This window comes from Miscanthus floridulus, chromosome 17 (assembly GCF_019320115.1).
Source record: "Miscanthus floridulus cultivar M001 chromosome 17, ASM1932011v1, whole genome shotgun sequence".
NCBI classification, from domain to species: domain Eukaryota; kingdom Viridiplantae; phylum Streptophyta; class Magnoliopsida; order Poales; family Poaceae; genus Miscanthus; species Miscanthus floridulus.
This window is the reverse complement of record NC_089596.1, coordinates 9224125-9248613: the sequence shown is the minus strand read 5'-3', so window position 1 is coordinate 9248613 and position 24489 is coordinate 9224125. Positions and strand designations below refer to the sequence as shown.

Genomic DNA, 24489 nt, shown 5'->3' with positions numbered 1-24489 from the left:
GCATGTATGATGTATCCAACAAACAGCCCATCATCCAACACATGAATCCAATGCAATTATGTAGCATTTTGCCTGTATCCAGCAGAGCCGATCGATCTGATCAAATAGAATAGTTTAATGATGGCGAAAGGTATCGTAGCTCCATGATGATGATGACGACGATGATGATGAGTTCATCACCCACCACCGTACCCTATCATCCATGCATGCATGTTCCTTCTTCTTCCCCTCTCTACAAGCAGCAAAGCTGGTCGTCACTATATAAGCATCTCTTGTTCCTCCCCTGCGCCTTCCTCTCTCTCTTTCCTTTTTCTTCCCGTCTCTCTCTCTTCTACATGACGCTGTCGCGGCTGTAGCAGTGTAGCCATGCTGGACCACCACGTGTCGTCCTACACGCACCGGAGCGGCGGCGACCAGCCCACGGCATCCTCGCCCTGCGACCTCGCGGCCGTCGACGACGTCGCGGGCAACGGCAGCCACAAGCCAGGCAAGGCCGTCACCGCGTCCGTGTACCGCGCCAAGATCGCCGGGCACTCGCGCGTCGTGACGGTGTCCTGGTCCCGCGACCTCCTTTCGCACGCTTTCGCCGTAGCCATCTCCGGGGCCGACGGCGCGTCCGCGGAGTGCAGAGTAGAGCTGCGGCCGTGGCAGTTCTGGCGCCGCGCGGGTTCGCGGAACGTGGAGCTCTGCGGCGGCGCGTCGACGGCCCCAGCGGCCGTGCGCGTGCTGTGGGACCTCCGGCGGGCGCGGTTCGGCGCCGGCGTCCCCGAGCCACGGTGCGGGTACTTCGTGGCGCTGGAGGCGGCCGGCGAGGTGGTGCTGGTGCAGGGCGACATGCGGCGCGACGCGCTCCGTCGCGCGGCGCCGTGCACGGCCGCGGAGGCCGAGGCCGTCCCCGTGGCGCGGCGGGAGCACGTGTTCGGCAGGCGGCGGTTCGTGGCCAAGGCGCGGTTCCACGACCAGGGCGACGTGCACGACATCGCCATCGAGTGCGGCGGCGGCGGCGAGGGCGGCGACGCCGACGTCGAGATGACCATCGCCATCGACGGCGAGGAGGCCGTGCAGGTGAAGCACCTGCAGTGGAAGTTCAGGGGCAACCAGTCGCTCACCTTCAGCCGGGCCAAGGTGGAGGTGTTCTGGGACGTGCACGACTGGCTCTTCAGCGCCGGCACCAGGCCGGCGCTCTTCATCTTCCGCCCCATCGTGCTGTCCAGCGCGTCGGCGCCGGCGGGGATGGCCGCGGGGATGCTCGACGGCACGGTGGCAGCCACCACCGGCTTCTGCTTGTACCTCTACGCGTGGAAGCTCGACTAAGCTGCTAGCTGCGGTGACATTGCTGTCTGCTCTCTGCTGCTGCTGCTGCCACCATGCATGTTGTTGATCGATCCATGAGACAGTACTGCTCTGTGACTGTCAGCCAATGCGAAATGCATTCCTGTGAACTCAAATTGATGATGAGTAAGAATTTTTTTCCTTTTCCTTTTGTAATTTTGGATATATATATATATATATATATAACTATTAATTGGATATATAATTCTTCAATCAAAATAAAGAGGCCATTGCCACAACCCTGTTGCATTGCACATGTGTTCAGCAATAAGAGAGATGTGGTGCTCCTCTGTTTTTTCTCACCAGGAATAACACCAAAAGAAGAGCAGTTACCAACTTACCTCTTGTAAACTGGATATTGACTTTACCTATGCTACATCTGTATATATATGTAGTAATGTAGAGAACAATGCATATACTTGTTCAGTCATGTGTGTTAGTGTATATATGGTCATGCATGCTGCATGTTAAGCAAGAAGGATACATATGCACTGTAACTTGTAATAAGTAACTAACTTCTGGTGAACAGTTTCCATCTCATTGACTGAGAGGGAGATCTTACCGCCAGCACTACTGTATGATTAGGGAAATGATATGAGAGAGAGGGAGGGAGGGGAGACAGGTGGTCTGCAAGACTGCAGCGCAATGTGTTGGGTGGGAGCTGGGGCCTGGTTTAGATTGCAAATTTTTATAATCTGGACACTGTAGCATGGACTAACTAGGCTCAAAAGATTCGTTTCGTGATTTATAACCAAACTGCGCAATTAATTTTTTTTTACCTATATTTAATGCTCCATGCATACGTCCAAAAATTGATGTGATGAAGAGAGAGTGAAAAAACTTAGAATTTTGAGGCAATCTAAACGAGGCCTGGGAGGCACATGGGAGGATGAGACGACAGGGAGTGGGTTCCAGTGCTGTGGTGTGCTGCCTGCAGCCAGCAGCAGTTGTGGACAACTGACTCAGCCTAGCTAGCTCACCGATCCAAGAAAATATACATATAGATTGCCACCGCAAAAGATGACAGATTGGATCCACCACCCTAATCTTCTTGCCCCCACATACACTTGATTAGTTTTAGGTTTATCATGTACCAGTTCACATTATTAACCTAGCAATCCGGGGCATCCTATGTGATCCATGATGTGAAAAGAACTCACATTGTGACCACTCACCCACTGGGACATAAGTGAACAGTTTTCATTAGATTTGGAATGTTTGACATGGCTTCCTTCCGTTCCGGCTCCTTGCTACGATGCATGGAGGAGTCAAGTAAGTGAAACTAAAAAAATTGGCTTATTATTTTAAGAAAAAAAGAAAAAAACGACTGTTTGTTATAGTGTAAGCTACCGTGCACGGAGGGGTCGCATCTGGCTTGAGCTCTATCAAATAGGGCCTAACATGGTTTTTTTTTCTTGCGCTCCTACTTACCCTATTTTTTAACCGAGAATGGACAATGTATCTGCATATATTCTGTGTGAGAGAGAAAAAAAAGTCCCAATCTTTTTAAATGATGCCAGCGTGCCTGTCATGAGAAATTTGCAAGGCTGTATTTCCATTTGTTTATCTGTGTGTATCGTATCGTCTATATAATCGAGTGTGTTGGTGAGATGCCAAAAGGCTGTAAAGATTCCATCATGGAAAATCAACGAAGGAAGAAGATGTGGGAAAATAAACAATGTGCATCCATTTTGTTCCCTTGTACGTACCAGCTTTGCATGCATCTGTTTGATAGCTGGGTGCCAATCATGCATGGCTACATCTTTTTATTCATTATTGAGCAAAGGGATTAACTATGTACTACTTGTGATTGGTACGAATTGGAATTTGTGCAATGGTATCGATTCATTATTTGACAATAGAAGTATTTTGTTTTTGTGAAGATGATCCTAATTGACATAATGCAAATCAGAACCTAACAAATTTGGATTTTATTCAACAAAGTGTCCTCTAGCATGAACTTAGTATAGGAAAAAACATGCAGCCACAAAAACACAAGCAACCAATGCAAAGTAAAGAAAAAATGACTGCATGGACGGAAATAAAATGAAATTTAAAACAGGAACTCAAAAAAAATTTCATTTTTTTCCTGGACCGTACACGCAAATGAAACATTGTATTTAAGTGCGTGTTTAGTTCGTGAATTTTGGGAATTTGGCTACTGCAGCACTTTCTTTTTTATTTGGCAATTAGTGTTCAATTATGGATTAATTAGGCTCAAAACGTTCGTCTCGCAATTTTCAACCAAACTGTGCAATTAGTTTTTTTTCGTCTACATTTAATGCTCCATGCACGTATCGCAAAATTCGATGTGATGGCTACTGTAGCACTTTTTAGGAACTAAACACAGCCTAGGTTAAAATCTATGTCTGTGAACTATGTGGCAGACACACGCAGTGCAGCTGAAGCTACACCCATAAAGGCTGTAGGCAGCTTGGAACAAATTAAATGAGAATGAGATGACAACAATGTTCCTTAGGTTTGGATATATGTGTATCTACTTCAATCCACATGTGTTGGAGTAGAATGGAATGTAATTTAGTTTAATTTCACTACAATCCACTTCAATACATGTGGATTGAGATGAATACATGCACATCTAAACAAGACCTTAGGAATAGTAATTCATAAAACAAGGTTTTGTTTTGTTTCTTGTTGGGCCCTGAATTTCGAACTAAAGTTTAGAAAACAACATAAAAAATATACATAAAGGTCAAGTCGCATGCATCCCCATTGCATTGCCCTGGTCAAAGCTGCTACCTGTCGTTATGACAGATCTTCCTAAACAAAGCAACTTGTTTGTTCTAACCTATGCAGTTTTCTGACAGACCAGTGGGTTCCTGAATTTCTTTGGCCCTTTATTTTTCTGCTGGAAGGTCGACCTACGCCTTGTTTAGATGCCACCAAAATTCCAAGTTTTTTCACTCTCTCTCCATCACATCAATTTTTAGCCGCTTGCATGGAGTATTAAATGTAGGTAAAAAAAATAACTAATTACACAGTTTAGTTGAAAATCACGAGATGAATCTTTTGAGCCTAGTTGGTCCACGATTGAACAATATTTGTCAAATAAGACGAAAGTGGTACTATTCATCGGTTTGAAATTTTTTCAGCATCTAAACGAGGCCCTATATCTGTTTCAGAGTTCAGACTCGACAGTTGCTCGGTCAAAACGTACTGGCTAAGTTGTACACACAGCAGTATTGTTTAGAGTTTAGACCCTGCAAATATCTACAGCTCTGTTTGACTTGACTTCCACAAATAAGGACAAATATATTACTATACTCCGACGACGATCCCTTTATGAAGAAAAATATTTTGTATAGACTATAGTGAAACAAGTTGTTAACCTGTCCAGCAACAGAAAGCTAAGGGATCAATGCAAGTTATCTCATCATGTATATATATTAGTACAGCAGCAGAAGGAGGTGGAGGATTAATAAAAACTAATAAGCTAGCTAGCATCGAAGAAATACACTGCATGCATATATTTTAGATATGTTAGGCTTGTGATCCAAGATACGGGTTCCTGCAAGTCTAATTTGATGCCGCTCGCTGAAGATGAAATAGCTTAGTCAGCATGGGGATGTGTGAAGCTGTCATGTTTAGTTTATACTCCTCCGTATATGCATGGCATGGTTTGTGCCCGGGATCAGCGGACAGGGGTCCCTTGTTTCTCCCTGCTGCTTGTGTAGTGTGCATGGTGGATTCCAGCAACCACTACCATTTGGCCATGTGCATGCACCGCCAACCTGGTTGTTGCAAATCGAATCAAATGGATGGATGGATCGATAACCTTGTCCTCTTATGCCTATGAGACGAGTATAGTCCCTTCGTCCTAAATTATAAGTCTTTTTAACTTTCTTAAAGAGTCAAAAACATCTTTAAATTTAATTAAATTTATATAATAAAATATTAGCATTTATGATACCACAACTAAGTATCATTAGATTCTTCATTAATACTTTCATAGTATACGCATTTGATAAGTTTTTGTAATTCTCTCTGCAATGTTGGTAAAACTTGAGAAGCTTTGACTCTCCAAGAAAGTTGGAATGATTTGTAATTTGGAATGGAGGGAGTATATAGTTTGACTAGGCATGCAAAGGAAAATAAAACCCTAGCAGTATTTCTTAGTTCTTACTACTACCCTGTATTACAATGGCATGCGTATATAAGCAATGACAATTTATTAATTTACACGCGTGCATGTTGCTCTCCAGCTCATCACTGCACTTCAGTCTACGCAAATGTATATCTGATCAGCAACTCAGCATACAGCTAGCCTGTGCACATGTCATATCAAAATACATTATATATATCTTCAAGTATTTAGTTTTGTATTTATTGTAGCTTGTATACTACTATTATTCAAAATTATATGTATGTATATGTATGTGTTGGGCAGTGCATCATCATGCTGCCATTGATCAGTTATATATATGAAGATTCTCATGAGATATATTTGATCGAAAAGAACTATTGTGACTCCATCCATAACAATCCATTTGTGTAAAGAAACAATTGTTAACGAAAAGAAAATAAGTTGTTTTCCATTGGCATATATATGATGATGAGTATAGACTCATATATTATGGGGCATAGGGATATAGGTTTGGTAATGTAATGAAAAGGTATAATATTGTCAATGCTTTTCCTTTGCATTGGATGCCTTTGGCCCAGCCGTCGCCTTACAAAACAAGATGGGCCATTTGCTACACGTCGGCCTGCCGGACCTTTTCCCAAGCTTTCAACGCTAATAAAGTGCTCGATTTCGTGGGTCTTTTTGCTCATTAAATGTCTTTCCAATCAAATTAAAGCTTGCATGCAATAATCACATCCCAGAAATAATTACATTCCCGTTTTATTAAAGTCAAACTGTTTATGTTTAACTAATTTAACATTTATGACGACATTAATAAATTAGTTCTACATCATAGAATATTACTTGCACTCTCAAGTTTGTGTGGGAGCCAACACAATCATCTAGTCTATGTGGTCGAGCCAAAATGACTTGTTTTTTTTTTGACAAAAAGATACTATATATCACCTTACTATTTATGGGTTGTTTTCAAGGCTACTGATATGTTTCTGATCCATCTTACTCCCTCCGACCCAGTATACAAGACGTAACCACCTCTGATTCAAAGAACAAAGAACATATTTAATTCTCTTTGGGTGTGTTTGGTTCCATGGATGGGACATGGATATCCATAGATACAGGTTGGATGGACAAGCTGAACTTGGATATCCACAACAGGAAATATTCTGGGTAGATGCTGGATATCCTGGCCCTTAAAAATCTGGCGGATGAGGATATACACATGTTGATTAGCGCATATTTTGTGTGACAATTAGAGTAGTATAGTGCTAATTAATATATTTTATTTTTAATTAGTGATTATAATGACAAGATTAGTGTCGGTGCAGATTTATTAGGGTATAATTAGTTGTTATTATTTTTAAATAATAGATATAATTAGTCAAGTATTCTTATCACATGCAATCTCATTCATCCAACCAAACAGAAAATAGCTCGCCTCATCCATCCAACCAAACAAACAATATGGATATCCATGTCCCGAAATCCATGGATGACCATATCCCATTCACCCTTATCCTCGAACCAAACACACCCCTTGTCAACACTGCTCCCTCTGGACCCTTGTCAACACTGCTCCCTCTGGACCGATTTCTAGGGCGTGCTCGCGTTTTTCAGAAAGACCACTATGTTGTAGCTCTGGAGGAGTTAAGTTGTGCGTCGGTTTTGTTGCATGTGACTGTTTTTTTTTGCTTTTGCATTTACTATTTGTGTGCTGTGCATGCCTGCTTGCATTTAAATCAGGGAACTGGACCAATCATGTAGCAAGTCCGTGCATGTAGTATTCTCGCCCGGCGCTGTAGTTAATCTCGCACACAACTTTCAACCGTTGTTCTTGCTATCTGCAATTTTCTCTGTTGCGTCTTAGGCCAGTTTTAATGGGGATTTCATAGAGTTTCATGGGTATTAAATATGCTGACATGACACTGTCTTGATGAAGAGAGAGAAAATAAAAGTTTCATGGGAGTAGAGAGAGTTTCATGGGGATAAAACTCTTCTGCACTGTTTCCAAAATATAGGTATGTTGAAAACTGGGAGATAAAACCCCCACTGAGACTGGCCTTATAGACCTATCCAGAGGGAGTAGTATTACTGCATCGATGAGCACGTCTTACACTATGGGACATAAATAAAAAGTTGTTACGCCTTATATACTAGGATCGAGGGAGTACAAAAGAACCACAACCGACCAACGTTAAAGTGGGCAAGTCGTGTCCTGGTGACAGCAGTAATGTAGATCTTCTCCAAACGTATGTGACTGTTTTCAAATAGGCTTAGGGCATACTCCCTCCGTCCCAGTTTAAGTGCACGTTTGCACTTCAAAAAATTTCCCGAAATAATCGGTTCGCATAGGCCTGCACGAGCAGTGCAGCAGTAACCTCAAATCTTGGAACATGGCAGAGGCGATTAAAAAAAACATGAAACAGTCATTCCAACGCTTCCTGTCCACTCGTTCCCACTAGCCACAGAACGGTTTGTCATTAAAAAATGAAAATGGACGCCCAGCCTTATCCCTCCGTCCCCGTGGACTCTACGAACTGTTATCTTCCTAGCCTTATTCCGCATGGCCGTCGTTGCCGCCGCACCTGCTCATCTTCCTCTCTTGGTTTGCGCGCCCAAACCTAGAGGTGCAAATATTACGGGATGGATGGAGTAGATTGTTATTACTTCTTGCAAGCTTATTAAGAACTTGTTTTTTATTTGTTAGGGACTTGTTTCGTCTTTAAACTTTGATGAGTGCATAACTTACGAAGAGATCAGAATAAAACTTAAATTTTTCTATATGACGATTTATTTAATGATACTTATTTATTAATATATAAATATTGATATTATTTTACATAAGTTTGGTCAAATCTAATATAGTTTTGTTTAGAACAAACTAGAATGTCATTCCCTTTGGACGGAGGTAGATTACTCCAAATGCAGCAGCATGAGTCATTATTGCAGTTAAGTAGGATGAACAACATCCAAAAGGTTAATATTGTTCCTCCATTTTTTATCAATGACGACCATTTCTCAAAATTTAAGGTGAGATTACCTTTTTGCCCCTTGAAGAAGTAGATTCCACTTCAGCTGGAGTAGTCTGCTAGGATCTAGAAGCAGTGGGAAAACCAGAAATGCGATTATTACTTTTTAGGGAGCCATCTATATAATTTTTAAAAACAATTAGTCAAATTAAAATTTTCAATAGAAAATATGGGGTTTAGAGGGAGGGCCCCCCTCATCCCTTTTCTATGGCACTGCCGGGGAGGAGGCGGTGCTCGAAGTGGAGACATATATATGAGAGGAGAAGGCACTACTCAGAGACTCATTGAGTTTCGCTGCTGGTAGCCAACACAATATCAACAAGCTCCTCACTGGCTGCTACTGGCTATTCAATTATCAACGGAGGAGTTGTATATCTTGACTGAGTGGAACAACCGATGCAATCTAAACTGAGTCTGTGTTTGTTTGGTAGGTTGAATCTCAGCCTGTACAAGTGGATGCAAGTTGCTGAGAATGTGTTTGGTTGCCTATATATATTTTATGAGTGTGGTTACCTTGCATTTGTAGAAGGTATGTTTACCCCTTCGTGCTGAAATTGAAAACTAGATTTTTTTTTCCATGTCCAAAAATTTATGGTTTAACTTATTTAACACATAATTGACGTCATTTCTATTTTGCAATCCTAGGAACTAATATAATTCAAAGAAAATATGGGGTCTTTGTGCACCATGCACAACCTTTTTTTTGAACATCACCATGCACAACCTTATCCAACCAATCCAATTGACAGGATCACATGAGCCACCCGACACGGTTCAGTTTGATGTAAAAAAAAACACGTACGGTTCAGTTGAAGGCAAGATTATTACTGTTCTAATTAAAAAGAAAATGGAAAAAATGATATCTTCTTAGGACGTTTTTTTTACAAACAGCATGGCGTTTGTAATATTTCCCCTTAATTAATAATTTTCTTTTTTTTTGCGCTGTCAAATTGCAAAAATAGGCTGGCCCGTGGGCTGCGAATATGGGCTTCACGGTCGGACGAGGAAGCCCACAGGCCCAACATCTCTGTACTCTCCCTGCCTCAAAGGGGGAGAGGGCCGGAGAAAGAAACTAGGACAGGCGAGCCCGATACGATAGACAGAGGAGCGGCGACGCCGCCGGCGAGTGAGGAGCCTTCAGCCTCTAGCCTCCAGCGGTCCAGCCTCGGTGGAGGATCCAATCCGAAGCGAGAGACCTGAAACCTGCTGCTGCGAGGGACGCAGGACCACGACGAGCGTCGTCGACGCGCAAGCAACGGTGAGGTCGTCCCCGATCTGAACTTTTTTGTTTTTGTTTTTCCCCCTCGTTCTCAAGCGACATGGTGACAGCAAGAGAGAGAGTTGGGAATCGGGATGGATCATGGAACCCCCCAAGGGCCGCTTCCTCCTCCAATTCAACTAACCTCGGTTGATGATTGGCCTACTTGCTGCTATAGAGAGAGATTATGTTTATTGTTTGCCAAGTATGTGCTACTGGATGGAATTCCAGTGTGTCCTGCAGATGTTCGGTGTAATTCGTGCTAAGAATTACAAGATCCTTGCTGAAATTATGTGCCCAAAAGAATTTTGCCAACTTTTTTCCCGCTTACCCGGCAATTAAAGAAAAACAGATTTTTCTACTGCTGCTCATGTTGTCAGAGGTAGAAAATGTAGCAAACTGGCATTCTGCACTTCTGCTCAGGGAGGAAAAGACATACAAAAGGCACACACTGTGCTAATTTTGTGGTCAACAAGGCAGGACGGAGTTTTCACTGCTCATAGGTAGTTACATATGGTTCCGGTATTCTGAAAATACCAAAATAGCATCCTTGTAACTTGTAGTTGTATCATGGTAGTTAGGTTGCAGGAATCGTGAGCTCATGGCCGGGTAGTTTAGTTTAGTTTGGTCCTCCTGTGATCATGATGCCTCATAATCCTCTTGCAGTACAGGGAGCATTTTATTAACCCTTTATTTGGTCCTCAATAAATCTTCGTTCCTAAGTACTATGTTTACAGCTGGATCCACAATCGCTGCATTACCAGTTTATCACCTTTATATAGTCTGGCTTTCTGCGAAAGTTTGTAGTCCTTGTGCTGCTTGCTACTCCAACTGACATTATAATCAGGTAGTTTTCCTGTCCAGAGCACAAACAAGATGGTTAACGCAATCAAGGGGCTGTTCATCTCCTGGTAAGCTCCTGATACATCTGAAAATCCGTCGTTTTTATTTCTTCTTTCCTCCCTCCCTTTACAGTTGTTGATACATGATTGTCATTCCTCTGTTTTCCGTCCCCCAGTGATATACCTATGGCGCAGTTCATCGTTAACCTGAACGCCTCGATGCCGCCATCGGAGAGGTTCATCGTGCACATGCTTGATCCTACCAACATGTTTGTGCAGCCTCATGTGGCGCACATGATCAGGAGCAAGATAGGGGAGTTCAGGGATCAGAACAGCTACGAGAAGCCGCAGTGAAGGATCTCATTCTACCTCGCAATTGGCTTGGTTGCCTCTTTCCTCCAAAGATGCATGCAATACCATTTTCTGTGGAGCTGCTATAGAATTGGTGGCTGGATGGGATGGCATTGCCATGTCCCACTTATGGTGGTCTAGAATAAATATCTAGTCGTGTTGGGTACTGTCAGAAAATGCTGCTTTGTAGTGGCTTGCTCTATATCCGGATCGAAGCTTTTTTTTCACTTTATTAGGGTTTGGAACGGTGCTGATAAATTGAAGCTACAATTTGTTGCCCTGTCTCCTTTCAATCAAACAAAAAAGAGAACAATTTGTTGCCCTTGACGCTTCGAGGAGGGTACGTCTTGCATGTATTTCTGTTGTGAGTTGAGCCCCAAGGGAGAAAGTACTGCTACTTTACTGAAGAAAACAATCTACTGAACGGTGACGAGAAACAACATCACATTGTCCTTGAGATGCACCCTAGCATCGTGTTGTGGTGTACAGTAAGATAGGTATTATTTTCTAAGTACAACCCATGATTTATTTTCTTATAAGAGAGAAACTGCATTCAGAATTTGAGCTAGAGGAAACTGCGACCTCCTGATTTTTCTTAAAAAAGAAACTGCATTCACGGTTGGGCCAAATAGGGCAATGATGAGCCAGCAGAAGGCAACATGCATGTTTCATCTTCCGCTAAAAGTACAATTCCCACCCCTTTGGGGGAAACGGAAATGCCACGGTGCGGACGTCGTCAGTCCGCTTGACCAGCCCTCCCCTGTACCTTCCTTCACATTTTCTCAAAAAAAAAAGGAGCAGCACGTCGTCGCATCGTTCCCCACCACTCGCACGGCGCTCACCTTCTCTAGCACTTTTGCCGCTCGCCGCGGCCTTCTCCAACGCTGTGGCGCCTCGCCGTGGGCACGGCACCCACCCGCCACGACCTTCTCCAGTGTCGGGGTGCCTCGTGCGAGGCCGCACCTGGTCGACCGCTGCTGCCGCCTCCACCACGGGTGTCGCTCGCCGAGGGCACCACCTGCACCCTATCACGAGGGCAGCGCAGCCGCTCGCCGGGGGCAGCGCAACCCTCCTAGACCCGTCAAGGCCTTCTCCATCGGAGCGGCTAGCTCTACACCGGTGAACTCCACAAGCCAACGAGCCTCCATTCCCAAGCAACAAGGAGATGTTGCGCTGAAAGCACATGTTGCAAACATATATTTCAGGTGTCTCAGATGTTTCAGAGTTATGTTGTAAGTGTTTCGTATCGGTGTTGCAAAAGTAGATTGGGATGTTGCACATATTGTAATGGCTATGCATGTATGTTTCAATTGTATGTTCCAAATGTTTCATCCGTATCAGACATAGTTGCAATGTTTTCATCTGGATGTTACAAAAGTAGATTTTGGATGTTGCATGTACATGCATGTTGCAAGCATATGTTTCAAGTGTTTTAGGTGTTTCATATGTCCGTTGCAAGTGTTTCATCTGGATGTTGCATATATTTGTAATGGTTCAAGTGTTTTTCAGGTGTTTTGCAAGTATTTCAGACGCATGTTTCAAGTGTTTCATCTGTCTTTTTTTTTATATGTTGCAACTATTACATTTGGATGTTTCAAAAAGTAGATCGGGGTATTGTACATGGAATGCATGTGGGAAGCGGCTGGTGGCGCGTGCGACGTCCGGGGCGGCACGGGCGCGCTACTGGAGCGCTCGCTTGCAAGCCGACGCACTGGGGATGCTCGCTCACTCGCTGATTGGTTGGAGTTGGCCCTCCAAGCTTACATTCTCTTTCCCAATTCCCACTCTCGCTCCCACAAAATAAATGAAAGATTTTTAAACTTCTATCTCAAAACTCTCGTGGCCTCCTTTCAGTTACCTCCAACCAAACATGCGTGTTTCCTGTACTCATTCCCACGTACCCCCTCTATTTTAAATTACAGAACGTTGTAGCTTTTTTCAGACACAGTTTTTGTTACACAATTGATATACACTATGTCTAAATATATAGTAAAAACAATGTACGTACACAAATCAAAACATTCTTCCTTTTCACCGTTCTGGAAGGGAAAAAGAGAATGAAAAAAAAAGAAACTTTGGAGCTGGGTGAGAGAGACAGTTTGGGAGGGAACGGCGGCATCTCTTGTTCGGTAGTCAGTGTTTTGTTCTGAGGGGTTTCTGTTGGTCTGGTCTGTTGGCGTGTGGTGTGACCTGGTAATCCCAGCAGCAGTACTACTACCATATAGTATATGTTTAATCTTTCAATCAAATAATAAAAAGCTAGTAGTGGGGTGACAACTGACAAGGTCTTTGGTCCAAAGAAATTAAGCTTTGTTTCAGTGTCAGCTACGTACTCAGCTCCGCGTAACGTATGGAACCCCCCCACACCCAGAGACTCCGTGGGCAGAGCTGGTGGTGTCTAGCCAACGGGCATGGCGCCCGCGGCTTTCGCGTACCGCGTACGTTGACTCTCTCTACCTGAGTGATGAACCAATCCCAATCCCAGAGGAAAAATATAAAACCGGCCGGCCGGCAGCAGAGCAGAGGGAGCCGAGGAAGAAGAAGCTTTCAGAGAGAAGCCTCCCACCCTAGCTAGCTCCCTGCTGAGCTCTAGACTGAGACTGAGAGTGACAAGGCCCATCCATCGCTTAGCTAGCCACCCGCCCACCCCACCAAACTCATCCTAAGCTAAGAAGATCCAGCGGTGAAGAGAAGAAGGGACCGATAATCGATCGCGACGGAGATGGCGCGGCCGACGACGACACCGCCACTCCACGGCGACGGCCACGCGCCAGCGGCTTCCATGCAGGCGATGTCGTCGTCCCTGTTCTGGGGCGACCGCGCGGTGGTGCTGTTCCCGGGCTGGCCCGGTGCGCGGGGCCTCGGGTCGTACCTGCTCTCCCTCCTCTTCGTGCTCGCCCTCGCCGCGCTCGCCGAGGCGCTCCACGCGGTCTCCGCCCACGTCGCCCACCGCTGGCGCCGCCGCGGCGCCGTCGTCCCAGCGCTGCTGCTGACGGCGGTCCACGCGGCGCGGATGGGCGCGGCCTACCTCCTGATGCTCGCCGTCATGTCGTACAACGGCGGCGTGCTCCTCGCCGCCGTGGCTGGCCACGCGCTCGGCTTCCTCCTCACCCGGAGCTGGGCCAGCAGGGCGGAGGAGATGGAGGCTGGACATGGCGCCGGCGCCGGCGCCGGCCGTGGCCGCGACCGAGTGATCCCTCCCTCGGATGACGCCGCCAAGGCCTAGATTACGGTGCAAATCAATAAACAAATGGTTGTATCCATCGTGTACGGCTGGAGATAATAAATAAACCAATGGGGTGATTATAGCGTAAGGCCTATTGGAACATGCCCATTGGTTTATTGATTTGCACCGTAGTCTACGGCTGATTCGAACAGGCCGTACGATATTATTGTCATGTCTTCTTCTCTTTTTTTCCTTTTTGGTAGATAACGAATCCATGTCCTTTTCTTTTTGTGTCTTATACACTATGGATGGATGTTGTTGTATTGTTACATAACACACAATGGACCTTTCTAAGCAAAATTGACCAGTGACGACTTGCTGTAGTGCTTTGAGTAGTCCCCGGTGATCAGTCTCCGGAAGATCGATTTGATTTACTTATTTATTAATCTCTCTATTTAACAAACTTTTCTTACGTAAACTCACATTATTATAGAAAATACACCAACATTTATAATATCAAATTTATTCTATTAAGTTTTTCTTAAAAATACGTCTTGGTTGTGCATTCATTGAATATGCAGATGTTAACATATTTTGTTTTCAAAAACTTAATCAAAGTCATAGAAGTTTAACTTAAAACAAAACCGATTTAGGATCTCATGATTTTGGAAGCTTATTAGTATATAGTAAAAATAAAGTCTACAGAGCGCTCAAGCGAACCAGCCGACGTCGCCCTTCTCCCCCCTCCACCGCTTCAGTCCCCCTCCCTCTCCCTCTCTCTATGACGATCTCACCAGTGACTAGAGGAGCGGGACCTGATCTCTTTGTGGATTTAGATTTTGTTGGTCTTTGTTCATCTAGGGTTCGGTCTCTGGCGTCATCAACGGGGTGGTGGCAACGATGGCAGGTCTCTCCCTATCTCGTCGACGCCGAAACAAGCGTCGGAGTAAGAGTTCGCTCTGTTACATCTATTGGTTCTGTTCAGATCTTGCTAGTTGGTGTGTTTTATCAACGGAAACAATTTGTTGGCTTTCGATATGGTGATTTCGACCTCTTTCTTTGTATGTTATATTGCAAGGTCTGGTATCTCCAACACTATGTTCCAATGGTGAATGATTGTAAGCTTGCGTTTCTTAGAGAGTTTCTCCAAACGATGTTCTTTCAGTGGATACTAGATCTCGTTGGCAGCGGCGAGTGTATTTTGCGGTCTTCAAAGCCTTGTATGGCGAGGGTGTTTGCAGGTATCCCTTTTCTTTGCTGCCATTTCAGTGCGTTTTTCAATCTCTAGCGACGATCAAAGGAAGAAGATTACCATTTTGGCCTTCGATGTACTCTTATTTTCTAGAGGTCGTTTTGTGTCAAGTTATCCATCATCAGTACTAGCTTTTTTCCTTTAATATATATCAGATATGAGTCACTCTTTGAGTGTCTTTCTGAAAAACCAAAACAAAACTGATTTGAGTTGTAATTGGAACAAAGCAAGTAGCTAGTATGTGCCCATTATGACGATTATAACGGCCCGATGAGCCTGGACGTGATACCGGTCCTCTTGTTGCTGCAACGTGGCGACCGATCGATAGAGCAAAGCACGTCCTTCCAGCACTAGATTGTTGCTTTGGACCTAGAATAGAATACTTTAATATAGATTATTAATAAGGATCGAGATCAGTGATTATATAGTTTGAGAACCTCAATAAAAATTATGTACAAGTTTAGTGACCGTTTTTATAATCACGAGCGTGGTACCCACGTGGCCACGTATATGGGTTTCACACGTAAGCTAAAGGGTTGTGACGTTACTACCTTGGCCTGCAATTAATATAAGATACTTATAAATATTTTAGGAACTTAGGTCTATAGTTTATTGTTTGGGACCTAAATAAGAATATTTAATTTAACTAATATAGTCCAGAGACTATATTTGTTTTCCAGCAGAAATTGCGTCCCTGTATTTATGAATGGATCTTCTAACAAGAAAGAAACAGCATTCGGAATTGGGCCCGGAGACTGGGCCGAATAGCAGCAATGGCGGTACAGTAGTAGACAAGCATGGAAAGCAGCAACAAAATCGTTTCCTCCTCGGATTCGTTTCGTTACGTTGTTGGATTCGAATACCCAGCCCAGCATAAATTAAGGAAATGTCTAGATAACAACCGGTTGTGTTAGCCCCTTCCATCAACCAATTTTTTCTCATACACTTACACTGTCTTATAGTTATATTTACACTGTCTTATAGCTATATTTACAATGATTTCTTTCGTGTAATTTATTGGAAAGAGTAATGTAATTTAGGAATAATACAAATATATACCAAAATTTTTAAAAAGATTAACAAATTATTTCTATGAATTCCAGACATCGGAGAAATATATATCAAATTATTCAGAAATTCTTCAGAAATTAAAAAAAAACAAAATCCACACAAGGTGGTGAGAGATGAGAGATTGTTGCAGGGTGTTCCGTGCTCGCGTTCGTGTGTCAGGCAGGGACAGAGGCACCGGCATGATTGCTTGCTTGACGCTGAAGCCGAGCGGACGCATGCATAGGGACGTATCGCACGCATGTACGCGCCAGCATGATCGCAGGCGGGGGAGGCCGACACTTCCGCATCGCACGGCCCAAAAAACAGTTGATAACAACCAACAAATCAACCGGTTGATCATTAGCCTTTCTGTGTGTGTGTATATATATAACTTATTCTGTAGCCACTTTGAGTTACGATAATTACTATGTTAATTTATGAGATTATAGTAACTCCTTACTAAGTGGTTTACGATAACGTTATGGTAAATATCCCCATGTTTATAGTAACTCAACTATCATAAATATGTATTGACATTATCGTAAATTAGTATATAAAATTATCGTAAATGGAGGTGGCTACGAAATAACTTATTTTGTAGCTGGCTACTGAATATACTCTCCCTATATTCGGTAGCCACCTCCATTTACGATAATTTTATATATTAATTTACGATAATGTCAATACATATTTACGATAGTTGAGTTACTATAACACATGGAAATATTTAGCATAACGTTATAGTAAACCACTTAGTATGGAGTTACTATAATCTCGTAAATTAACATAGTAATTATCGTAACTCAAAGTAGCTACAGAATAAGTTATTTTGTAGCCAGCTACAGAGTAGTAGTTCTATATACGTGTGTCCGTGGATGGATCATTAGCAACCAGTCAGCATGGTGATTTTGGTATTGAATTTTCTGTTGTGTTAGTTTCTCTTGTTTGTTTGTATCCATTTCAGTTCATTGCTCCTCCTTGATTTGCGCTGATCGATGTCGGTGCAGTCTTTGTAGCTAGTACTAGCTGTCGTGTGAAAATGAGAGGACAGCAACAGCATGCACTGCAATGCAGTGCAAGAGGGGTGCTGCTTGTTGTTTTCATGGCCATCTGGGCATGCATGTGTATCCTCTTTCCTTATTGGTTTGATGCATGCACCATATCCATAAAGAGGCTTTGTTTGTGGGGGCGCATTAACATACAATCATCATTCAACATGAACCTTTAGAGATATAGAGATGTGCAATTTATCATATCTCAACACTCTGCTTATGCAAGTATTATGCCATAATCTCATAGTAGAGGGAAAACACTCACTAGGATAGGAGTACCTTGTAGTAACAATTTGGAGCTTGACAAAAGCTGGTTGGGTTAGGGCCTGATTGGTTTGAGCCCAGCCAAAACTGCCTGATCCAGACATGAATCCGAGGCGTCCAAATTTGGAGACCTGGGACTGAGATTGCTGACTAGGCTAGGAGATCAGAGGACTCCAACCAAACAGCTCTGTAATCTTTTGTTAGTATTGTAAGTCATGGACTCACCTCTCCTGATGCTGCTTGTTTATTTAAAGCCCCCCAAACCAGCTCCAGTGGTCCACAAGTCTCCGCATCCTCTCCTTCCTCCATATATGAAGGGGATGTCGATACGGGACCCACAGGATATCCCGCAAGGGAGAGAGAAGATCTAGTCTAACTAGGATTCTTCCCTTGTAATCATAGTAGTAGTACTATTTAGTAATCCTACTAGGAACTCTCATTGTAAACCGACTAGGACTCTGGCCTCCTGACTATATAAAGGAGGGCAGTGCTCCTGGAGAGAGAACAACAATTGTACAACACAACACTTCACAATCAATCCAACGCAAAGGCTAACGCCGACTGGACGTAGGGTTATTACTCGATCCACGATCGAGGGCCTGAACCAGGATAAATCGACTGTCTCTTGCGTTCACCGTCGAGTTCCGCATACGCTGAAGCCCGAACATACTGCCTCGGGTATCCCCGTGGCAGGCTATCGGTGGTAAAACATCGACAGCTGGCGCGCCAGGTAGGGGCTTTCGGCGAATTTGCATCCGAGAGCTCGACGGACCTCAACAACATGATCTTCTCAACGGGATCCACTTTCATCTTCGGCTCATGGATCTGCGAGGCGGACAACAATGGCAAGCTCCAAAGTCGTCTCCTCGAAGATTCGAAATACCATGAAGACGATTCTATTCCGACGACCACGACAGATCAAATCTCCGGAGGATTCGCGCAGCTCATAGTGTCTGATTCAACTCAGGTTCCGCAGCTTTATGCATCCGACTCGAATTCGAGCTCCGCATTTGAGTTGGAGTCTTATCTGAGTCCTTTCGGGAAACCGAGTTCTTTTCTAATGGGACTTAAGAACGCGGCCTTGACCTATCAAGAATACAACTCGGAGTACGCGCAGAATCCCTTCAAGAAGTCGGATCTTCCTCCACTTGGACTCCTAAACATGGCAACATCTTATCAGGGATAGTTCGAAAGATCTTTCAATCCAATGCTTGGGATACCACTGACAGGAGCCCAGGAGGGCCTCGTGCTAACGATAACATCGCAAGACTGTATCATCCACTGGCCAGGTTCCGTTCCTGAAGATAGCGGAACCCAACTAGTCGGCACAACAACAGCTATTCTACCTTACCAAGAAGGAGACTCGATCTACGACATTGAGGCATCTACTGAAGTCATCAGCAACTCTGGCTGTATAAAAACTAACACCAATAATAGAGCGGCTCACGCACGGGAAGTACTCATAGTTCGACGTCCTCGGTCACCATTAAATCCCCTAGAAGCACCCGATGTCAGGTCATCAGATGAATCAGAATCCAACATATCACCCTTTGCCCAGGGCTACGATGGAGAAACCGAGAGTTAGAAACAAGCTAGAGAAAGGAAAAACAAGTCGAAGCAAGGGCGCCAACACCGTGCTAGGCAGCGCAGGGAAGCCTGGATCAGATACGAGTCAGATTTGGCTGAATACGACAGAAGAAAATCACAACGAGAAGTCAAAGAAAGACGCACGACAAATACGCCTTACGATAAGATTCGAGAAGCATTAGAAGAACTCAGGGCAACTTCACATCCTGGAGAGAAGTATGAACAGCTCCAGGACTTGCTCCGGTCGACGATCCCAAGAACGCATGAAGAGAGAGCCCAATCGAGACTACCCGCTAGATCAACAATCCACAGGAAAGAAGATCAAAATCAAAGGAAGTCCGCTTTCGAAAGACTTGGGCCAGGTGGAAGCCATAATGGAGAAAGTAGGAAGGAACATAATCAAGGCCACCAATTTGAACAACCAAGAAAGACCAGGAGTAGGGTGCCTATTCAGACATCCTCACAGAATTATTCCCATCAAAACAACAGTTGGCCAGAAGGAGGTGCCGAATCCGAATTCAAAGAAGCCGGAACGCACGACAGATTCCCCTATTTCGCGAACAGGCTCGCATCAGTACGATTACCTCACAAGTTCAAACCGTCTAACCACTCCAAGTATGATGGCAAAACTGAACCAAGACAATAGCTCAGAATATATTCACAATCAATTGAACTAGCCGGAGGAGACGATGATATCAAAACCCTATTCTTTCCCATGGCACTAGAAACTATGCCCCTCTAATGGTTCGATAAATTAAATCTAGGATCCATCAGAAATTGGGAGGACTTGCAAAGAGCTTTTTGTGAAAATTTCACAGGAATCATTACACACCCAATCACTCATGCAGAACTAAAAGGACTCAAGCAAAAGGGAGGCGAAAGTCTCAGAAATTACTATCGATGATTCGGCGAACTACTAGCTCAAGTGCATGACATCACCGAACGAGAAGTAATTGAAGCTTTCTCTCACGGAATCATGGCTAGGTGGCAATTTCAAGACTTCTGCAAAGAAAATCCAAGAAACAATGAAGAATTCAGACGAACAGTAGAAAAGATGATTACTGCAGAAGAAAAAACACGAGAGAGGTTCCCGGATAGAAGCAACCAGGACAACCCGGACAAACAAAATCATCGAAATAGCAGACATCAAGAAAGAAAACGTAGACCAGACAATACTGTGGCAATGGCCGACAAATCAAAGAAGTTTTCCAAACCCAGAAGATATGATGACATTGAAAACATACGTTGCCCATTGCACCCCAATGGGAGACACACCATCGGAAATTGCTACACTTTTAATGATCGATACACAAGAAAAGATAGTAAGGAGAACACCAAAGAGGACAATCAGAAAAAAGATGAAGACAACCACGAGGACAAAGGATTCCAAAAACCCAGGGGAACGGTAGCAGTGATCTTCTCAGAGGCTCCAGATTGCAGAAGCAAACATCAAGAAAAACTAGCACTACGGACTATCATGACAGCAGAACCGGCTACACCAAGATATCTCAATTGGTCACAGTATCCTATCCAATGTACCAGAGAAGACCAATGGACTAGCGTGAGAAATGTAGGCCATTATCCACTGGTTCTAGATCCAACTATTGCTGGTATGACTGTCACCAAAGTATTAATCGACGGGGGAGCCGGACTCAACATCATCTTTTTAGAAACACTAAGGAAGATGGGACTACAACTCGCCGGGATGATCACACCAACAAGCACACCTTTTTACGGAATAGTACCCGGCAAAGCAGCCATGCCGCTCGGACAAATTACTCTACCAGTCACTTTTGGAACACCCTCAAACTACCATACAGAATTCATCAAATTTGAGGTGGCGGACTTTGAGTCATCATACCACGCAATTCTCGGACGACCGGCACTAGCAAAATTCATGGCGATACCGCATTACCCGTATTTGCTGCTCAAGATGCCAGGACCTAATGGAGTACTTTCCCTCCGAAGTGACTTGAAACGCGCTTTTGACTGCGATGTTCAAGCAATCCAGATTGCAGCCAGAGCACAAGATGACCAAAGTAGAAAAGAAATAGCCACAATTGCTGTAGAGATGAGCCAAGAAGAATTAGAAATACCGGCTAAAAAGCCCAGCATCATCACGCCACCAAAAGAAGCCGACGTCAAGCAGATCGACTTGGGTACTGGTGATACCTCCAAGACAGCAACCATCAGTGCTCACCTCTCGGCAAAATAGAAACTCGCGCTCACCAACTTTCTTCGGGACAACAAAGATATTTTTGCTTGGAAGCCGGCCGACATGCCAGGTGTCCCAAGAGAGTTGGCTGAGCATAGAATTGATGTTAATGAAAGCTCCAAGCCTGTAAAGCAACGGCTACGACGATTCTCACCTGACAAAAAGGCAGCGATTAAAAAGGAAATCACAAAACTGATGGTAGCCGGATTCATCAGAGAAATCCTTTATCCAGACTGGCTAGCAAACCCGGTCCTTATGCAGAAGAAGAACACGGACGAGTGGCGCATGTGCGTCAACTACACAGATCTCAACAAACATTGCCCAAAAGATCCGTTCGGGCTACCACGCATTGACCAGATAGTCGACTCAACAGCAAGGTCTGCACTATTATCCTTTCTCGATTGCTATTCAGGGTACCACCAGATCGCATTGAAAGAACAAGACCAGAGCAGGACGTCTTTCATTACTCCGTTCGGTGCTTACTGTTACAAGACCATGTCGTTTGGACTAAAGAACGCTGGCGCCACATACCAAAGAGCTATCCAAACTTGCCTTGGGGATCAAATCGGTGAAAATGTGGAGGCATACGTGGATGATGTAGTAGTGAAAACAAAGAACCCAGGCACTCTGATTGGGGATTTAAAGCAAACCTTCGAAAACTTGAAGAGATGGAGATGGAAGTTGAACCCAAATAAATGTGTATTCGGAGTTCCCTCAGGACAACTACTCGGATTTTTGGTCAGTCAGCGCGGGATTGAAGCCAGCACCAAGCAAATTCGAGCTATAATAGAAATGGGCCCACCTAGAAGTATCAAAGATGTGCAAAAACTAACAGGATGCATGGCGGCCCTAAACCATTTCATATCAAGACTCGGCGAAAAGGGGTTACCTTTCTTTAAACTACTAAAGAAGACAAACAAATTTGAGTGAACAAAAGAAGCCAACGAAGCTTTCAAGAAACTTAAAGCACACCTCACATCCTCACCAATTCTCACACCCCCAAGGAAAGACGAAGATATGATACTATACATTGCGGCGACTACTGCTGTGGTCAGCATGGCAATAGTCGTAGAAAGAGAAGAAGAAGGACACGTGTATAAAGTACAATGGCCCGTATACTACATCAGCGAAGTATTATCTGAATCAAAAATACAGTACCCGCATGTACAAAAACTACTCTACGCCCTATTAATCACTTCACGCAAGCTTCGCCACTATTTTGAAAGCCACCAGATCATAGTGGTGACAGACTTCCCGCTCAGAGACATCTTACACAACAGAGATGCGACGGGATGCATATCAAAGTGGGCAGTTGAACTCGGAGCTCTAAACATCGATTTCACCCCACGGAAAGCAATCAAATCTCAAGCCCTTGCCAATTTTGTGGCCGAGTGGACAGAGATTCAACAGCCTTTATCAGATACAATCCTTGACCACTGGAAGATGTACTTTGACGGGTCACTCAAACTAGGCGGAGCCAGTGCAGGCGTTCTCCTCATTTCTCCAAAAGGAAAACAACTCAAGTACGTCCTTCAGATATTATGGCAAGCTACAAATAACGAAGCAGAATATGAAGCCCTCATCAATGGGCTACGAGTGGCAATTACCCTTGGAATAAAGAGATTACTCGTATACGACGATTCAGCAGTAGTCATCAACCAAGTCAACAAAGATTGGGATTGCACCAAAGAAAACATGGGTGCTTACTGTGCTGAAATACGGAAACTTGAAAAACATTTCCAAGGATTAGAAATTCTACACGTCCTGCGTGATTCCAACATTGCAGCAGATGTCCTCGCCAAGCTTGGATCAGACAGAGCGAAGGTTCCACCCGGCGTATTCATAGAAGAGCTATCAGTTCCCTCTATCAAACAACCCGGTGAGACAACCCCTGAAATTCAGGCTAAAGGCGTTCAGATCTTGGTAATCAACACTTCATGGAGCCAAGTTTTCATCGACTATATCAAAGAAAATAAATTGCCAGCAGATAAAGCAGATGCCACCCAAGTTGTTCGCAGAAGCAAAAACTACGTTCTAGTAGGAGATAGACTTTACAGAAGAGCAGCATCATCAGGAGTACTCCTAAAATGTGTCTCATTTGAAGAAGGCAAAGAGATCCTAGACGAAATACACTCAGGTTGCTGTGGAAATCATGCCGCTTCAAGAACACTGGTTGGCAAAGCATTTCGCACCGGATTTTACTGGCCAACAGATTTGAAAGACGCAGAAGAACTTGTCAGAAAATGCAAAGGTTGCTAAATGTTTGCAAGACAAGCCCATGTGCTAGCTCACAATCTTATCTGTATCCCACCCGCTTGGCCTTTTTCCTGCTGGGGGCTGGATCAAGTAGGACCTCTGAAGAAAGCAAAAGGTGGCTTCGAGTACATCTTTGTAGCAATCGACAAGTTCACCAAGTGGATTGAATACAAACCACTCGCAAAATACAGCGTAGCCAAAGCAGTCGAGTTCATCCAAGACATTATGCACCGCTTCGGCATGCCCAATCGAATCATCACAGATCTAGGCTCCCCCTTCACAGCTACAGAATTCAAAAGCTAGGCACAAGACTGTGGTTTCAATATAGACTATGCATCTGTTGCACATCCAGAAGCCAACGGACAAGTAGAAAGGGCTAATGGACTCATACTAGCCGGATTAAAACCAAGGCTATACGAAGAACTAGTGGACTATGGGTCCAAATGGATTGAAGAATTACCTAAAGTAGTATGGGGGCTACGAACTCAAATAAGTAGAGCAACATGCTACTCACCCTTCTTCCTAGTTTACAGACCAGAAGCCGTACTGCTTGCCGATTTGATCTGGACATCACCAAAGATAGAACAATATGATGAAGGAGAAGCAGAACACACAAGAAGATTAGAACTCGACAGCTCAGAAGAAGTCAGAGTAAATGCTACCCTCCAATCAGCCAGATACCTACAAGGTTTAAGACGACACTACAACAAGAGTACCCATCCTCGATCATTAC

General features: G+C 44.1%; 2 protein-coding genes across 2 annotated transcripts; both read left to right on the top strand.

Annotated features, from left to right (window-relative positions):
• The first annotated feature begins 321 nt into the window (after nucleotides 1-321).
• LOC136516456 (uncharacterized) lies at nucleotides 322-1487 on the top strand. Its single transcript, XM_066509856.1, has one exon. The coding sequence runs from the start codon at nucleotides 367-369 to the stop codon at nucleotides 1312-1314; it is 948 nt and encodes a 315-aa protein (XP_066365953.1). The 5' UTR covers nucleotides 322-366; the 3' UTR covers nucleotides 1315-1487.
• Nucleotides 1488-13302: 11815 nt separating this feature from the next.
• Nucleotides 13303-14500, top strand: LOC136518634 (copper transporter 6-like). The gene has a single exon (XM_066512308.1). It carries the CDS (start codon nucleotides 13637-13639, stop codon nucleotides 14138-14140), a length of 504 nt encoding a protein of 167 aa, XP_066368405.1. The 5' UTR covers nucleotides 13303-13636; the 3' UTR covers nucleotides 14141-14500.
• The last annotated feature ends 9989 nt before the right edge of the window (nucleotides 14501-24489 follow it).

Coding starts and splice junctions, on each gene's coding strand:
- LOC136516456 (XM_066509856.1), top strand. CDS start 367: ATGCTGGACCACCACGTGTCGTCCTACACGCACCGGAGCGGCGGCGAC.
- LOC136518634 (XM_066512308.1), top strand. CDS start 13,637: ATGGCGCGGCCGACGACGACACCGCCACTCCACGGCGACGGCCACGCG.